This window comes from Staurois parvus, unplaced genomic scaffold (genome assembly GCF_062004578.1).
Source record: "Staurois parvus isolate SC_StPar_1 unplaced genomic scaffold, SC_StPar_1.0 ptg000124l, whole genome shotgun sequence".
Taxonomy (NCBI): Eukaryota; Metazoa; Chordata; class Amphibia; order Anura; family Ranidae; genus Staurois; species Staurois parvus.
In genome coordinates, this window is record NW_028317920.1 from 2,779,137 (window position 1) to 2,798,521 (window position 19,385).

General features: G+C 42.1%; 1 protein-coding gene across 5 annotated transcripts in view; it reads right to left on the reverse strand.

Annotated features, from left to right (window-relative positions):
• The window catches only part of MITF (melanocyte inducing transcription factor), a 351,656-nt gene extending 337,485 nt beyond the window's left edge, over positions 1-14,171 (reverse strand). For 2 of the 5 annotated variants that reach the window (XM_089672270.1, XM_089672269.1), the window contains exon 1: positions 13,941-14,171. In XM_089672270.1, coding sequence (XP_089528396.1) covers positions 13,941-14,044 — 104 coding nt within the window. In that variant the 5' untranslated portion in view covers positions 14,045-14,171. The remainder of the gene's footprint in view (positions 1-13,940) is intronic. The other 3 variants (XM_089672274.1, XM_089672273.1, XM_089672278.1) reach the window with 2 other exon arrangements.
• Between the last annotated feature and the right edge of the window lie 5,214 nt (positions 14,172-19,385).

The following is a 19,385-nucleotide window of genomic DNA, read 5'->3' on the forward strand; positions in this document are numbered from 1 at the left end:
GCTTTGTTCATATTTCATTCCTGAGGTTTCCATACACTCTAATTTAGCACATATGATCTACATAGATGCCTATGGCCTGCAGTGGGGATCATCTGCACAAAGACATAATGACACGGGCCGTGAAGCCGGTTTGTTAGTTTAAGAAAGTTGGTTGGCAGGTTTTCCTGACTGATGCGGGATGTTGATTATTATGTCATCTACTGCTGACAATGGGATTTGCTTTGCCGCGTCAACATATCCACTCCCTGCACTTCCACTAGAGCTCAGGAAAGAGACGTGTCCTGTGTGTCTGGGCATTCACCTACAACGTGGGGAGAGCTATAGGGAGAGCTCTGAATATAGTCCTAGATTCCAGCCTCAATATATCTAGATACATTACATACAAGGGAGCTGTCCATCCAGTCCTGACAGTTACACAGCACAGCCTTACCTAGCAGGACAGGGGACTTGATTTCTCTGCTGCAGTTTCCTTTTCACTTACAGGTCGTGCCCCTCCCCTAGCCTGAAATTGGGCAGTGAACAAAGAAGCAGGACGCTCTCGTCTCCTGTCAGCGTGCTCCTTGCACTGCAACGCAACTGAATGGCCTCTTGTGCTGCTCCTTCCTCCCCCAGTCTGAGCTCTGCTGTACAGGGCTGGTTCTGAGTCACATTCAAGTACTAAAACTAGTTGTATGAAAAAAAATATAAGCATGAAATCAATGTTTTTTTCTTTTATCTCATGCTTTGCAGGGTAGAGGAGAGATCTGGGGTCTTACCCTAGGCTCACACTTTCAGTGCGTTTTCCAGTGTGCAGAAACCCATTACAGTCCAGTTAACATGATTTCCTATGGATCTTTTTGGAAAGGGTCAGGGACTTTTTTTCCCGCAACAGATTGCGTTTTGTGTGTAATACGCTTGAGCCCGGGTTCACACTTGTGCAGTGCGGCATATCGCATGTGATTCACACGGGAACCGCACCGCATTTCTATACAAATCACATGCAAATTCTGTGCAGTGTGATTTGGCCATCATTTTGTGCACCGCATCCGCACCAAAAAGCTGCAGGACCCTTTTTTTGGTCCTCACTAGAATCGGATCGCATGGGTATTCACACCTATCCGATTCTGCACGTCGCCCATTGGTCGGCACATCGCTGATTGGTGCACATCGCATTACGTTTTGCGGACCGATTTCGGGGTGTTGTTAACATACAGACCCGCAGCAGTTCGCATGAACGGGGTGCGCTTGTGATGCGGTGTGGAATTCACACAGAAACCGCTGTAAATTCTGCACCGCATCAGTGTGAACCCGGGCTGGATGGACCCACACCAAAAAAGCAAGTGTTGCATTTTTTTATGCACTTTTAATGCTTTTTTTTGTTTGGTTGGGCTTTTTTTGACAATAGGAAAGTATTGACTTTGATGTCACTTTTGATGGGTTCGACTTTGAATGGGTGAGACTTTGAATGGGTGAGACTTGGATGCAACTTTGGATGGGTACGACTTTGATGCGACTTGGATGCAACTTTGGATGGGTACGACTTTGATGCGACTTGGATGCAACTTTGGATGGGTACGACTTTGATGCAGCTTGGATGCAACTTTGGATGGGTACGACTTTGATGCAACTTGGATGCAACTTTGGATGGGTACGACTTTGATGCAACTTGGATGCAACTTTGGATGGGTACGACTTTGATGCAACTTGGATGCAACTTTGGATGGGTACGACTTTGATGCGACTTGGATGCAACTTTGGATGGGCACAACTTTGATGCAACTTGGATGCAACTTTGCATGGGTACGATTTGATGCGATTTGGATACAACTTTGGATGGGTACGACTTTGATGCAACTTGGATGCAATTTTGGATGGGTACGACTTTGATGCGACTGGGATGCGTACGACTTTGATGCGACTTGGATGCAACTTTGGATGGGTACAACTTTGATGCATTTTGGATGCAACTTTGGATGGGTGGGACTTTGATGCAATTTTTTTTGCTAAAAGGAAAGTACAACAGCTCTGTTCATGTAGTGCAACACTCTCCGGCACTCAAGTAGCATCAAAGTAGTGCAGGAACCTTTATGTGTTCAAAGTTGCATGTTAGGGTCAAGGTTAATGGATAGCACTACTTTGATGCTACTTGAGTGCCAGAAAGTGTAAAGTCGCACCAAAGTTGCACTACATGAACAGAACTATTATACCTTCCTATTAGCAAGAAAGAAAAACTTGCATCCAAGTGACATCCAAGTCACATCAAAGTCGCACCCATCCAAAGTCGCATCAAAGTCAATACTTTCCTATTGGCAAAAAAACCCAGCAAAATGCATAAAAACGCACTGGGAAATCACACAATCCGCTATCTGCACAGATGTCTTCCTAACCTAATAGACCCCAGATGTCTCCATAAGGCTAGGTTCACACCTGTGCAGGTTGCGTTTGAGCCGTTTCTGCATTGCGTTTTTGCATCTGTGTTTTTTATGCTTTTTTGCCTTGTTTTTGATGTGTTTTGTGTTTTTTTTTCTTTCATATTTTTTTCTTGTTGCTAGGCAGATTTAAAATGCAAAATGAATGAAAAACGCAGCAAAAATGCAATACATGCTTTTCTGCAGCGTTTCCATTGAAGTCCTTTAGAACCAAAAATGCAACTTCTTGCTATCAAAAAAGTCCCTCACCCTTTCCAAAAAAACGCACCGGGTGAAAACGCGCAGGTGTGAACCTGTCCCATAGGAAATCATGTTAAATGGACTGTACTGCGTTTCTGCGAAACGCTGCAGAAAACGCATAGGTGTGAACCTAGGGTAAAAAGGCCTGTCATTCCTTTTTTTCTTGTGCTAGGAATAAAAGTGATCAAAAATAAAAAAAAATTAAGGGTCAGTGTAAAAACAGAAAGAGAAAAAATACATATATATATATGTATATATACATACAATATATATACACATATACATATATATATATATACATATATATATATATATACGTGTGTGTGTATGTGTATATATATACGTGTGTGTGTATGTGTATATATATATATACGTGTATATATATATAAAGATATATATCTGTATATATATATATAAAGATATATATATATCTTTTTTATTATTATTATTATTATTTATTTATTAATTTATTTATTTATTTATGTAAAGCACCCCATCCCTCCATGCTCACGCGTAGAATCGCATGTGTGGTATTGCCGAAACCGTTAGCAAGAGAGCAATGATTCCAGACCTCCTCTTTAACTCTAAACTGGTAACCTGTAAACATTTTTAAAGCTTCACCTATGGAGATTTTTAGGTTTTGCAGTTTGTCGCCATTCCACGAGCGTGCGTGTGTGACATATTAGGTGTCTATTTACTCGGTGTACCATCATCATTTAAAAAATAAAAAATTGCAACCACCATTTTATTCTCTAGGGACTCTGCAAAAAAAAAAAAAAAAAAAAAAAAAAAAAAAAAAAATATATATATATATATATATATATATATATATATATAGAAATAATGTTTAGGGATTCTAAGTGATTTTCTAGCAAAAAAAAAATGCTGATCTTTACTTTTGCAAACAAAGAGTGTCAGAATGACCCTGGTCTTCAAGTGGTTAATTATGTCATCACACATATATAGCTGCATTCATCTGTGTCTTTCTTTTCTGCCCAAAGTTTAGTTTTGGGACCAGTTCACACTCCATGTGTTTTCAGTTGCTTTTTTATTTTAATTAACTGGAATGCATAAAAAACACACTGGAACGCGTAAAAAATGCATAAAAAATGTGCATGTAAAAACGCATCCAGAACGCATCTGGATTGCCTTTCTATAGTGTGAACCAGCCCTTAGGACCAGTTCACACTACATACGTTTCAGTTGCTTTTTTTCTGCATCCAAAACGCACAGAAAGTAGGTGATATGGTTGTCAGTGTCATAGTTCACATCAGTGCTTGCAGTTCCAGTGCGTTCCAGATGCAGAAAAAAAAGTAGAACAATCTGCATTTTTTCCTGCACAGAACTGTACTGGAACGCATCAAAAATGCACCGGAACGCACCACAAACGCAGTGAAATGCACATGTCCCTATTCAAATTGAAGAAAAAACAAGGGGTAAAAATGAACTGGAATGCATAAAAAATACACTGGAACGCGTAAAAAATGCATAAAAATGCGCATGTAAAAACGCATCCAGAACGCATCTGGATTGCCTTTCTATAGTGTGAACCAGCCCTTAGGACCAGTCCACACTACATACGTTTCAGTTGCTTTTTTTCTGCATCCAAAACACATAGAAAGTAGGTGATATGGTTGTCAGTGTCTTAGTTCACATCAGTGCTTGCAGTTCCAGTGCGTTCCGGATGCAGAAAAAAAAGTAGAACAATCTGCATTTTTTCCTGCACAGAACTGTACTGGAACGCATCAAAAATGCACCGGAACGCACCACAAACGCACTGAAATGCACATGTCCCTATTCAAATTGAAGAAAAAACAAGGGGTAAAAATGAACTGGAATGCATAAAAAATACACTGGAACGCGGAAAAAATGCATAAAAATGCGCATGTAAAAACGCATCCAGAACGCATCTGGATTGCCTTTCTATAGTGCGAAGCAGCCCTTAGGACCAGTTCACACTACATACGTTTCAGTTGCTTTTTTTCTGCATCCCAAACACACAGAAAGTAGGTGATACGGTTGTCAATGTCATAGTTCACATCAGTGCTTGCAGTTCCAGTGCAAAACAAGAGGGCGCCACCATCTAAGTATAAAAGCCTAACGTCTACACTCAGATGGTGGCGCCCTCTTGACTCTCTGTTACCATTTGATCGATAAGCCACACACAGGGAAGTGGATTTCAATCAATAGTTAAGATGTGAAGATATGATATATAAATGATACTAATTGATTGATCACATCTCTGTTTCCACCATGTAATCTCAAAACCTGATTGATCTAAATACGATTGTATTCGTGGACAAAGTATCTCAGTGCTGCCGATCGATGCAAGACAATCGATAATATTCCACCATGGCCGATTGACTTCATTTGATCAAATCCAATTGAAGTTTTTTGATTTGTTCGTTTTCATCAAATAGCACATTGATGACAAAAAAAAAATCGAAGTATTTGTGGCTGCCATTACGGACCCCAGAATAGCAGAAAGACCTGATAGGAGAGTAGCAAGTCCAATAGAGCCCACCTCATTTCCTGACTGCAGAATATTCGGCATCACCTACCTAGCCCATGGGTGTCAAACTGGTGGTCCTAGCCCTTTCCTCCCAAACTTGACTTCATTTGGCCCCACCCCTTTGATTTATTGATTGCCACTTCTTTCAATCATGGAGGCTCAGCATCACATGTAGGATTTATAGATGCATGTCTGGATGCAAATACAGCCTTCCTAGGAACGCCCGCACCTCCAGACTGAAATCCACCCATCAACGCATTATTAATATTTGCATAACCCCTCCCAAGAGCCAGCCCACTGCTTTCATTTGGGTATTTGCAGTAAGCCCCATACAGCACCCTGCAGACCCCTCCCACTAGCCACGATCTGTCTGCACTGCATAGAGAAGCACGGAGACCCAGTGATGAAATAGACAGGGCCCAAAACCAGCCCAAAATGTGATATAAACAGATTGAACATTTTCATGTTAACAAGAGGGGTAAAGAGGATCCCTGGAAGGCAAAATCTAAGCAGCATTTGGATCACTTTTAGGCTCCGTTCACACCGATGCTGTTTGCTTTTTGTCCGTTTTGCAGTTGTTTTGTGTTTTTTCTACACACATTTTTGACGCGTTTTTACTGCGTTTTACATTTTGTTCATCTCTTTTTTTTTTTTTTTTAAGTGGAATTTTTTTTTTTGCTGGGCAGAATAAAAATGCAAGGAGCAAAACGTGGCAAAAACGTGGCAAAAACGCACTACCATGCATTTCAGCAGCTTCTCCATTGAACTCTACTGTAGCAAAAATGCTGCTTTTTGCTTTTAAAAAAGTCCATTACCCTTTCCAAAAACGCAGCAGCTCAAAAAAGCATCGATGTGAAGATGTTCCATAGGAAATCATGGTAAATGGACTGAATTGTGTTTCTGCAAAAAGCACTAAAAAAAGCATTGGTGCGAACGGAGAACTTAGTGCAAAGATCTATGAACTGGTGATTGGTTCATTCAATTTACAAAGAAAAAAAAAATCACAAAATGACTAACAAATCAAAAGAATAAATCGATTGCCAAAAAAAATCATTAGTTATTGATATGAACACAGCAGAGAAGTTGCTGTGACATCTGTTTAAAATCCGTCACTTTGCCAGCACATACTATCAGCGTGCCGATAGATTCCATGGAGAGGAATTCGGTTCTTGCATAGCGATCGGTTTGTAAAGACTGGTTATTATTGTTACACAGAGATGTCCTTTGCATCATAGAAGCCCCCCTTGTATCAAATGATATATCCTCCTGTCTATGGCCGCAGGTCAGGTGAAATGCTTTGGCCAATTACAGCACAATTGGGCGGAGCTAGTGGTGCCATCGCTGCTAGCTCCGCCCAGTTGTTTACATCTGCCCTGCAAATGTAAGATTGCAGCAAGTGCTCAGCGGGTGTTGGGTCTTTTTCATTTTGGCGAGTCGGAGTCATCGTGACAACGCTGGACGCCATGATTGATGATGGATTACAACGATGGAACCATTTTGTAGCTTTTTTTTTTTTTTTTTTTTAATAAAGGATTTTCTTGTTCAAAAAAGGAAATTTTCAAAAGTCTGGCGTCTTTATTTTTTACTCAATTTAACCCTTAAGTGAATGGGTACCTCTTACTCATTCACAAGGGGGGCGGGGGCTGCATCAGGGTGCCCCCTTATTTAAAGGGGTACTCTGATGCTAATGAGCCCCCCTGCCCGCAGACCCCCACGACCACCGGGCCAGGGTTGTGAGGAAGAGGCCCTTGTCTCCATGCTAAGGGGCATGTGGCCTGGTAAGCCAAAGGGTTCATCCCCCCCCATCCTGCCCTGCCAGGCCTGTGCTCGGATCAAGGGTCTGGTAGGAATTTAGACGGGACCCCCACGCTTTTTCCCCCCATTTTTTGGGAGTGGGTTTCCCCATAAAACTCCTACCAGGCCTAAAGGGCCAGGTATGGCTATCAGGGGGAACCCCACACACTTTTTTTAACCGCTTTAGCTGCGCCCCATAGCAGAAATACTGCTACAGGGCGGCAGCTGTGCGCAAAATCACGTATATATACCTGATTTTGCATTTCTGGGTAGGGGGCGCGCGCGGGTCCCAGCCGGTGATTGCCAAGATTCTTCGACAGGGGGAGGGGGGAGAACTGTTAGTAAACAAAAAACCAAAACAGTTCTCCTCCCATTCAGCTCCAGCACACTGCTTTGTATGGCTCTGCATAGCAGTGTGCTTACAGTGAAACTCAAACACAGAACATGATGTAAAACAGCACACAGTTAACCCTTTGATCACCCCACGTTAACCCCTTCCTGCCCAGTGTCATTAGTACAGTGTCAGTGCTTTTTATTAGCCCTGATCACTATATTGGTGTCACTGGGGATGTCAGTGACACCAAGTCAGTTCTCCCCCAGTGTCAGAATGCCCACCGCAGTCCCGTTATAATTCTCTGATCACCGCCATTACTAGAAAAAATGTGTGACTGGTGACAAGACCAGTCAGCCTGCACAAGGAGAGGGGGCAGCAGTGAGTGGTCTTTATTACAGGAAGTCAAAGTGTCACACTGGCTTACTGCACAGATCTGGAAGAAATACACAAAATAGAATATCAGGTCTCACAATATAATATACAATATTTGCTTTACAGAGGCGGACTGCAGTCACAACAGCAATACATCGATCTGCCCTCTTCCAAAAGGGATGAGACATATTATTAAAGGGCTTCAGCAACAAAATTGCATCGTTTTTTTAAAAAATATCCATTGCTCTCTGCCCCAAGCCCTCCCTTTACTTTATGCTTCACCAAGACAGGAAGTGACATCACATCTCCCCAATGGAGGCACAGACAACTATAAAAGATGGTTTAACCCATCCACACTTTAACAAACATACTTTATTGCTGTAAGTTTAGGTATGTTGCCACAACTCTGAAATGCAACTTGCATTCAGGTCACAATTCAGAGGAGTTTGACAGGCTGCGCACCCCTTGTGTTAATCGCACAAATGCCGCACCACCGTGACGCAACCGCGCACACTGCATGTGGTTGCGGGCCAGCCCTATTCACTTGAATGGGTCACATTCAGTGGCGCTACATGCTGCTGCATATGACAGGAGAATATCACGGCCGCAGCATGTGAACACCCGTGTATGCTGCCTTTGCAGCTTAATGGGGGATGGTAAAAACATGGCCAGGGGCGGACTGACCATTTGGAAACTTGGGCACTGCCCGAGGGCCCGGGGTTGGTAGGGGGCCCCATGAGATGCCCCTGGTAGCTTTTTCATAGGCTTTTCTGAGCTTGGGCAAGGACAGAGGGGCCCCATGATCCCCTATTGAGGGCCTGGGGTAAGTAGGGGGCTCCATTAGATGCCCCTGGTACTTTTTTTATAGGCTTTTTTGAGTTTGGGCAAGGACCCAGGGGCCCCATGATCCCCTATTGCCCGGGGGCCCCATGAGTTGTCAGTCCACCCTTGAACATGGCTCAACCATGTGTTTTTACTGACTCCCAACCGCAAGTCTAAACAAACCCTAAGGCTAGGTCCACATATGTGTGGATCGGGAAGGCGCTCTTTAGCAGACATGCAGGGGTGCCATTGATTCCTAATGGCACTCCCACGCATTAGCACCCACATGGTTCCGGGCAATGCGTTTTCAAAAGAAGGTCAGGGACTTCTTTCGCTGTGTTTCTTGAGGGTACAGCAGCCCATTCAAATCACTGGTTCAAATGACACAAAGAAACGTTTTGGAAGCACGATGAAGCTACCAAAAATGCTCTTGATAAATCATTAGTGATCATTACACGTAAAGTTGCATGTTGTAGCGATTGATCGCACACATTTCAAGCATGGCGTGATGATTAGCGATTAATGCCTACTGTAGGCTACATTTCATTGTATTCTAGGTGTAGTGTTCGATCACTAATCAGTACCGAATAATGACGGGTGATCACGGTTGCACTACCAAAAATCTCCTGTAGGAGCCAGGAAGTCTCAAAGGGGCACAAAGGTGGCTCTAAAAACCTAACAAAGGGCATTTTCCCACCCAATCCAACAAAAGGGTGGCGGAGTTCTTCTTTAATAACTATAGATAAGTATGTAAAGGTTCAGAAGCCTAGCAGAACAGAAGACAATCTGAACTAAGTTTGTACAGCGGGGAGCGGTATTTTCCAGCACGATACAACTAACTGCTATCATTTGCCAGCATAGGCAGCTAAAAGATCATCAGACGGCACAGCGAAGTGACATAAAAGTCTAATATCTGATTACACGTGTTGAGGTTTTCTCATACATTCTTCTGATTGTTATCAGCAGCATTTTCCCACAAAACAATTTTATTTTTTCTTTTAAAGTGAACCTGTTTTTCAAAATTCCTTTACTACCAATAGGGGAAAGGAGCCCAAGGTGCCTACAAATACTCTATACTAGGCTAAGTAACAGGTTTGCTATAAAGCCAATACAAACACATACTTGCATGCCCATGCTCCCACGTCTTCCCAATCTTCCTCCATAGCTCATCCAATTCTGAGAATAAGGGATCACGTGGCACTACCCTTTGCTTTCCATACATAGGACTTCTGAGTGGTCAACTGTCAAGCCTTGTGTAGCCTGCTTTCCATATTGTAGGACTCCTAAGTAGACAACTGTCAAGCTTCCTGTACCCTGCTTTCCGTAACGCAGGACTCCAATGTAGTCAACTGTCAAGCCTTGTGTAGCCTGCTTTCCATAATGTAGGATTCCTAAGTGGTCAACTTTCAAGCTTCCTGTAGCCTGCTTTCCATAACGTATGACTCCTGAGTGGTCAACTTTCAAGATTCCTGTAGCCTGCTTTCCATAACGTAGGACTCCTGAGTGGTCAACTCTCAAGCCTTGTGTAGCCTGCTTTCCACAATGTAGGACTCCTGAGTGGTCAACTATCAAGCCTTGTGTAGCCTGCTTTCCACAACGTAGGACTCCTGAGTGGTCAACTATCAAGCCTTCTGTAGCCTGCTTTCCACAACATAGGACTCCTCAGTGGTCAACTATCAAGCATCGTGCAGCCTGCTTTCCATAATGTAGGACTCCTGACTTCTAAGTGGTCAATTATCAAGTCTTGTGTAGCTTCCGTTCCATAATGTAGGACTCCTAAGTGGTCAACCGTCAAGCCTTGTGTAACCTTCTTTCCATAACGTAGGACTCCTGAGTGGTCAACTATCAAGCCTTATGTAGCCTGCTCATATGTACGACAGCTACTTTTCCCAATCTAGGCAGTTAATGGTTAATTTTCAACAAATCTTCTTCCTTTGTTCAAACCAATTGGATTGGCCAACACCAACTCTCTCATTGGTTCGTGTGATAGTGGGGGTGGGAGGTGTGGCAGCAAGGTGGAGCTAAAGCTGAGTCAACTGGTACATTGAACAGACATGACAGGTTCACTTTAAGTGCAATCAACTAATAAATACTGATAAAGTTTTAAAACAAGGCAGGCAGTAAATTGTCACTAATATTATGCAATGGAATCTGCTAACATTACCGTACACACAACTTTTTTTTTCTTTAGGATGCTTGATGTTTACAGCTAACAAAGGACACGCATTGGTTGCCTAAGTTGTTACGGAACAAAGACCCAGGCAAGATGTCCCGCCATGGATCAAAAGTTTGCAGCGTCACAACTTCACGCCACAGCTTGAGGTGACCAAATGGCAACCCAATGTCACAAGGAATAACTCAACTGACAATAATGCCGAGACAGCAATTAATCTGCAAGCTAACCTTGAACACCAACTAGAATTCTGAATAGAACTAGGCATTTCATAGCAGTAAAAAAAGCAGTCATTATCACCGTACATAGCAGAACATTCTATTTTGTAACAAACGTCAAAGAGCCCATAGTTCCCCTAGCTGGGAACACATTCCAGCAGCCTATTTCCCCGCAAAGTTCTAGACTACAGTGTAGCCTAGATCGGTCCAGACTCATAGAAATTAAAGGGCCACCAAAAAGATCTTTTTGGGTTTTAAGGACAATCATAGGGTAACCTACATTTTTCAGATCAAGTTGATATACTGGAGAATGATATTTGCAAATGCACAGAAAAATTCCTGTCTTGTAGTCAAATGAGAGAACACAGGCAACTGTCATTCACCTACTGCTTCACAGCCAATGAGAACTAAACAGTAAAGTTACATCAACGTCAAAGGACTCGTCGAATTTAAAGGGCCACCAAATCAATATACTTAGGTTTTGAGAACATTTGTATAACTTTTCAGATATTTTAAATCAAATTGGTATACTGGAGAATGATATTTCCGAATACATAGCAAACGTCCTGTCTTGCAGTCTTATAAAAGAACACTAGCAACTGTCATTTCACTACTTTTTCACAACTTATGAGAGCTAAATAGTAAAGTTACATTAATGTCAAAGGACTCGTAGACACGAAAGGGCCACCAAATCGATGCACTTGGCTTTTGAGGACATTCGTTGGTTAACCTACATTTTTCAGGTATTTCAAATCAAGTTGAGATACTGGAGAACAATATTTCCAGACGCACAGTGAACTTCCTGTCTTATAGTTTTATTACAGAACACTGGCAACTGTAATTTAGGGACCTCTTGACAGCCAATGAGGGATTTACAGTAAAGTTTCATCAATGTCAAAGGACTCCTAGAAATAAAAGGCCACCAGATTGACACCATATTTGGGTTTTAAGAACATTTGTAAAAAGAGCATTTGTAAACGTCAGTTTTTAAGGGGGAATGGAAATTTCAAATCAAGTTTGTACAGTGGAGAACGATACTTGCAAATGCACACTTGACTTCCTGCTTGAATCTAATAAGAGACCACAGGCAACTGTCATTTACCTACCTCTTGACAGCTAATGAGAGATGTGCAGTAAACTTACACCAATGCCAAAGGACTGGGATTTCAGAACATTTGTAGGTTAATCTAAATTGTTCAAATTTTTCAAATCAAGTTGGAATACTGGAGAACGATATTTGCAAATGCACGGTTGACTTCCTGTCTTGTAATCAAATAAGAGATGACAGGCAACTGTCATTTAACTACCTCTTGACAGCTAATGAGAGTTGTAGTAAAGTTACACCAATGCCAAAGGACTGGGATTTCAGAACATTTGTAGGTTAACCTACATTTTTCAAATCAAGTTGGTATACTGGAGAACAATATTTGTAAATGCACAGTTGACTTCCTGTCTTGTAGTCTTCATGGGCAACTGTCATTTTTCTACCTCTCGACAGCTAATGAGAGCTGTGCAGTAACGTTACATCAATGTCAGATCTTTTAGAAATTAAATGACCATTAAACTAGTCTGGGGCAGCGGGCATTTTTTGTACCACTAAATTATTGTACTTTTTTTTTTGGGTGATCAAATATTTCAAATCAATTTGATATACTGGAGAACAATATTTGCAAATGCACAGTTGACTTCCTGTCTTGTAGTCTTCACAGGAAACTGTCGTTTTTCTACCTCTTGACAGCTAATGAGAGCTGTCCAGTAAATACATCAATGCCAGATCTTTTAGAAATTAAATGACCTCTAAATTATTGTACATTTTTTTTTGAGGGGTGATCAGATATTTCAAATCAAATTGATATACTGGAGAACAATATTTGCAAATGCACAGTTGACTTCCAGTCTCGTAGTCTTCATGGTCAACTGTCATTTTTCTACCTCTTGACAGCTAATGAGAGCTATGCAGTAAAGATACATCAATGTCAGACCTTTTAGAAATTAAATGACCTCTAAAGTATTGTAAATTTTTTTTTGAGGGGTGATCAGATATTTCAAATTAAGTTGATATACTGGAGAACAATATTTGCAAATGCACAGTTTACTTCCTGTCTTGTAGTCTTCATGGGCAACTGTCGTTTTTCTACCTCTTGACAGCTAATGAGAGCTGTGCAGTAAATAAATCAATGCCAGATCTTTTAGAAATCAAATGACTTCTAAATTATTGAAAATTTTTTTTGAGGGGTGATCAGATATTTCAAATGAAGTTGATATACTGGAGAACAATATTTGCAAATGCACAGTTGACTTCCTGTCTTGTAGTCTTCACAGGCAACTGTCGTTTTTCTACCTTTTGACAGCTAATGAGAGCTGTGCAATAAAGTTACATCAATGTCAGATCTTTTAGAAATTAAATGACCTCTAAATTATTGTAATTTTTTTTGGAGGGGTGATCAGATATTTCAAATCAATTTGATATACTGGAGAACAATATTTGCAAATGCACAGTTGACTTCCAGTCTCGTAGTCTTCATGGGCAACTGTCGTTTTTCTACCTCTTGACAGCTAATGAGAGCTGTGCAGTAAAGTTACATCAATGTCAGATCTTTTAGAAATCAAATGACTTCTAAATTATTGAAAATTTTTTTTTGAGGGGTGATCAGATATTTCAAATCAAGTTGATATACTGGAGAACAATATTTGCAAATGCACGTTTGCCTTCCTGTCTTGTAGTCATCTAAGAGAACATGGGCAACTGTCATTTATCTACCTCTTGACAGCTAATGAGAGCTGCAAAATAAAGTGACATCAATGTGGAATAGCAGAATTTCTGCCAACGTCGTGACTTTTCTTGAATGTTAATAGCAGCTTTTTCACATAATGCATGCAACGTAACTTTTTATCTAGGTATCATGGTCCTTTAAATCTTTTACAGCGATCCTATATAGGGAATAGTCGTCACAAGGAATATATATAGATATATGTCGTTATTTGAACCTTTCTGCATCGAGCCCTGAATATTCCCGCTACAAAGTCACCAATGGAAAAGCGCTGTCACCAAGCAGATGTCACTGACCTGTAATTTAAAGGTTGACTCTTCAGCTCGTAATACGTCTTCGGCTCTTCGTGAAAGTCTTCGCCTACGTCGAAATCTGCCACAATTCCTGATTCAGCCTGCATGGCTACAGCTGTCGCAAGCACCCGGAGTCGACTGCAAAACAGCAGGCTGCTAGCTCTCCCAAGTCTTTCCTCTCGGTGTCATACACACAGTAAACTCCCTCGTCCTTGCCTGCACTGTATACATACAGTGTGATTTTTTTTTTTTTCTCTTCTTATTGACAGCAGACTGTGCTCCCGGATGTTGGCTCACCTATGCCATCTATTGGATATATTTAAATAGCCTTTGGCTTTTTTTTTTCTTTTTCGCTTTTTTTTTATATAGTGTGCTGATACAGTAACTAGATGAGCGGTCGGAACCCTACTGCGTTCTAGAGGCTGCCTGGGTTTCGGAATAATTGTTCCTGTAAACCTGTGGCAAACTTTATAAACATCCGGGGCAATGTCTGCATGGAGTTTGCATGTTCTCTCTGCGCTTGAGTGGGCTTTCTGCGCTTTCCTCTCACACTGCAAAGACATGCTGGTTGGTTAATTGGCTTGTGTCCAGGGGCGGACTGACAACTCATGGGGCCCCCGGGCAATAGGGGATCATGGGGCCCCTGTGTCCTTGCCCAAACTCAAAAAAGCCTATGAAAAAGGTACCAAGGGCATCTCATGGGCCCCCCCAGGCAATAGGGGATCATGGGGCCCCTGTGTCCTTGCCCAAACTCAAAAAAGCCTCATGGGGCCCCCTACTGACCCCGGGAACTTGGGCAGTGCCCTGCTTGCGTCTACATTGGCCGCTGCATGTGCAGCTACGCATGTAAGATAGGGACCTTAGGCCTAAAGCTCTGGTGTGAATGTAAAAAAAAAAAACTATATAAATGCCTGTACTAAATAAAGAAATATTAATCAGTTTATTTTATGTTTAGATGCCTATTAAAAGCTGAACTCAAGGTGCACAAAAGCAGATATGTTTGAAGTCCAGCCTGGGGGATAGTAATGGCTCCTTCCATACATACAATAGAGGAGTGAGCGTAACCACCCAAGGACAGGAACAGGGGCGGACTGACCATTCGGGTACTCGGGCACTGCCCGAGGGCCCAGGGTCAGTAGAGGGCCCCATGAGATGCCCCTGGTACCTTTTCATAGGCTTTTTTGGGTGTGGTTTGAGTGTGGGCGAGGAGACAGGGGACCCATGAGCCCCTATTGCCTGGTGACCCCATGAGTTGCCAGTCCGCCCCTGGACAGGTAATGTGTTATTTGCAGAATTACCAGGTAAAAGAAAAAAAGAGAAAACTAATGAGGCCACCACAACTGGTAAGCTACAATATATTACATCTATGTTTTGGGATTTAGACATGCTTAAAGCGGAGCTCCACCCAAAAGGGTGCGCTACAAGTTCTGCTTTAAGCCTTTGTCCCCCGCTCCCCATTAAGGATTGGCACCTTTGGGGAGCGGGTACCGGAATTTGACAGGTACCCGCTCCCACTTCCGCCTTGGCGATAGGAAGCAGAAGTTGTCCTCCCCTCCTCCCTACCACACATGACAGGTCCCAGAAGACTAAGGAGCCATTCACAAAGTGCAATGCTTCTCACGCATGCGCAGAGGGCACCTGACTGTGAAGCCGCAAGTTGTCACAGCCGGGTGTCCACACTGAAGATGCCGGCGCCGGGGAGAGAAGATGGACGGTGAAACCAGCAGTGGTGAGGACACTGCTGGACCGAGGGACAGGTAAGTGGCTGTATTTTAAAAGTCAGCAGCTATAGTTTTTGTAGCTGCTGACTTTTTTTTTTTTTTATAGGTGGAACTCCGCTTTAAGGGCCCATTCACACTAGTGACTTCATATGAATCGCACAGGAACCGCACATGCAGATCTGTACAGTGCAATTTTAGCCCTTTGTGCATGCACTACTTTGTGAAGCGCATGGCAACCGCATGGTACTTTTGTACCAGACAATCTGGTTGTGGCAAACACGCTGCGTTAGGGGTGTCGTTAACTTTACACACACCTGCAGCAGAACACAAAGGCCACCCTGCCTGCGCCATTATTGGCAGCTACAGATTTCAATCACCGGATCACCGGATCGGATCAGCGATCGTCGGGTAAAGCTGACAGGGAAGAGACCTGTGTGTAAACAACAAAGGTCTCTCTTCTGTCAGCACCAACATGCTGCTATGCATCTCTCTGCACAGCATGTCTGCCTACTAAAACAGCACACAGTTAACCCTTTGATTGCCCCAGATGTTAACCCCTTCCTGCCCAGTGTCATTAGTACAGTGTCAGTGCTTTTTATTAGCATTGATCACTGTATTGGTGTCACTGAGGATGTCAGTGGCAATTAGTCAGTTCCCCCCCAGTGTCAGAATGCCCGCCGCAGTCTCACTATAAGTCGCTGATCACCGCCATTACTAGTATGAAAAAAATAAAAAATATAAATTCCAGTATCTATACCGCCATTTGTAAAAGCTATAACTTTCACGTAAACCAATTAATTAATTAACATTTTTTTTTAGCAAAGACATGTAGCAGAATACATGTTGCCTAGATTTATGAAGAAATTTGACATTCTACATTTTTTATTGGACATGTTTAATAGCAAAGAGTCAAAAATATTGGGTTTTTTTTCAACATGAACATCAAAATAACAGCGCAAAATCAAGATCTCCAAATAAATATATTATAAGTGCGTAAATACAAAATCAAATGTCCAAGTGAAAAAAAAGTCCTTATTTTCATTGAATTTCAGTATATAACTTATTCAACATGCTGCCACCTTCCACCACGTGCAAAATAATATCAACCGCACTCACCAGATACAGGTGAGTAATGAGCCTTATAGGATATAAAGGATCCTAAGCCCTCTAAGTAAGATCAAATCTTCTTATTCACCATTAATGGGGATAAAACGCCTCCACTTTATTCCTCCATGAATCCCTCAATATTGCAGAGAAAAAAAAGAAACCAGATAGTGTAATACTGCCAAACACTCATAAATAAAAGGATAAACTCAGGCCACTCCCATGGTCAAATATAATAAAAAAAAGCCTTGTTTAATCGCCTGTATGGCTTAAAAGTATCCAGGTTCCACAATCAGAAAAATATATAGGGATCTCACGCTTCAGTTGGATAGCAGAGGATGATCAGCCTTCTCCCTTTAAAGATGGCCGCTTGGAACGCACTCGGCTTGCGTTCCAAACACCGGAAGTGACGTAGAACCAAATGACGGCGGACCGAAGTACATCAACGCGTTTCGCCCCTCCCACAGGGCTTTCTCAAGACCTCATTTGACCTCATTTGATTTTGTATTTACGCACTTATAATATATTTATTTGGAGTTCTTGATTTTGCGCTGTTATTTTGATGTTATTGATTGGTGTTTTTCACTGTTGCACAGCTGCATAATCACTGAGTTTTTGTATTTGGGCACTGGGGTATATATATGCACTATATATATTTTGGGTTTTTTTTTTCAACATTGTCAGACTTAGCGCAAAAAAGAAAAAGCGCACAGGTGATCAAATACCACCGAACGAAAACTCTATTTGTGGGAAAAAAGGATAATAAATTTCATTTGGGTGCAGCGTTGCATGACCGTGCAGTTTTCAGTTAAAGTAACACAGTATTGCAAATAATGACCTGGTCATGAAGGGGGGTAAATTCTCTGGAGGGCAAGTGGTTAATAATACAACACTACAATGTAGTCATTTGGCTGTAGGTGGAGGAAATTAAAATTTTCCACTTTCTGGAAACTCCCAGTAAGTCCGGTATAGAAAACACCTAGATTGTGTCACAGGCATAGTCTGATGATGTACCGTGTATAGGGTTACATACAGATTTTCATCAGAAATGGCATCCAGCTTTACCAGAAGACACATTTCTCTTGTTAGTGTGATAGTACAGACTCAGATTTCTTGAGGGTTATACACTCGGGTACCACATCCTGGTTATAGTAAATTGTTGATTTTTGCAAGATGATATTTTAGGTACCCAAGGAAAACACTCCTGAGGAAGTGGGTTGTCTCCCATGAAACGCGTTGAGGAATTAAGGTCCCTAGGACATTCCAAAAGGCAAATATCTTTTGTGAGCATTGACAGGCATTACTGTTTGGCTTTGATTAAGAAAGCTCTTACCATTTACCACATAATACAATAGCGTTTACAGGAATTTCAGCTGTTCCATTATTATTTATTTCAGGTACTTATATAGCGCCATCAATTTACACAGCACTTTACATATATATTGTACCTTCACATCAGTCCCTAACCCTCAAGGGGTGTACAATCTAAGGTCCCTAACTCACATTCATACATACACATACTAGGGACAACTTAGACAGGATCCAATTAACCTACCAGCATGTCTTTGGAGTGTGGGAGGAAACCGGAATACCCAGAGAAAACCCACACAGTCACAGGGAGAACAAGCCAACTCCAGGCAGGTGGTGCCATGGCTGGGATTTGAACCAGCAGCCCTAGTACTGCCAGGTGGTAGTGCTAACCATGTAGTCATGTATCTAAACCATTTAACCAGTTTAACCCCTTCCCAATGAGTATACACATATGTGCGGCCTCACGGAGCTGGGTCTTTAGTCCTCATGGACTGTTTTTACAGCGGCTGTTTTTGGCTTTTGGGGTTTTGTGTGTAAAAATAAATAGATAAATAAATAAAAAAAATGGCTAGATCAGGGTTTGCTCTAGGTCAGTGTCAGGGTTAGAGTTAGGGTCAAAGTTAGGGTCAAATATCAAGATCAAAGTCAAAGGTCAGGTATATTCTAGGAAGGATTAAAAAAGGGCATTTTTTTTATTTAGTGTAGGTGTTTTAAAAATGGATTTTTTTTTACCCAGTTTTAAAAAATATTTTTTTTTACTGTTTTGCTGTTTTTTAAAAAACAGCCACTTACCTGTCCCTCGGTCTCATGGTGTGTCCCCCGCAGCCCATTTCACCGGCCGTCCTGTATTCCAGGAGGCCGGCATCTTCAGTGTGGGCACCCAGCTGTGATAGCTTGCGGCTTCACAGCCGGGTACCCACTGCGCATGCCCCAGTAGTGCTGCAATTAATTAATTTATTTACTTCAGGTACTTATATAGCGCCATCAATTTACGCAGCACTTTACATATATATTGTACATTCACATCAGTCCCTAACCCTCAAGGGGTGTACAATCTAAATTCATGAGATTCATGAGTGGTCCTGTAGTCTTCTGGGACCTGTCACGTGTCCCAAAGGGCTACAAGGAGGGAGGAGGGCAGGAAGACACCTTCCACATTCGATCGCCTAGGTGATCAGTCCATTTACAATGGTTTCCTATAGAACAGAGGGCAGCACAGTGGCTAAGTGGTTAGCATTTCCACCTGGCAGTACTAGGGTTGCTGGTTCAAATCTCAACCACAGCCCCTACCTGGTGGGAGTTTGCATGTTCT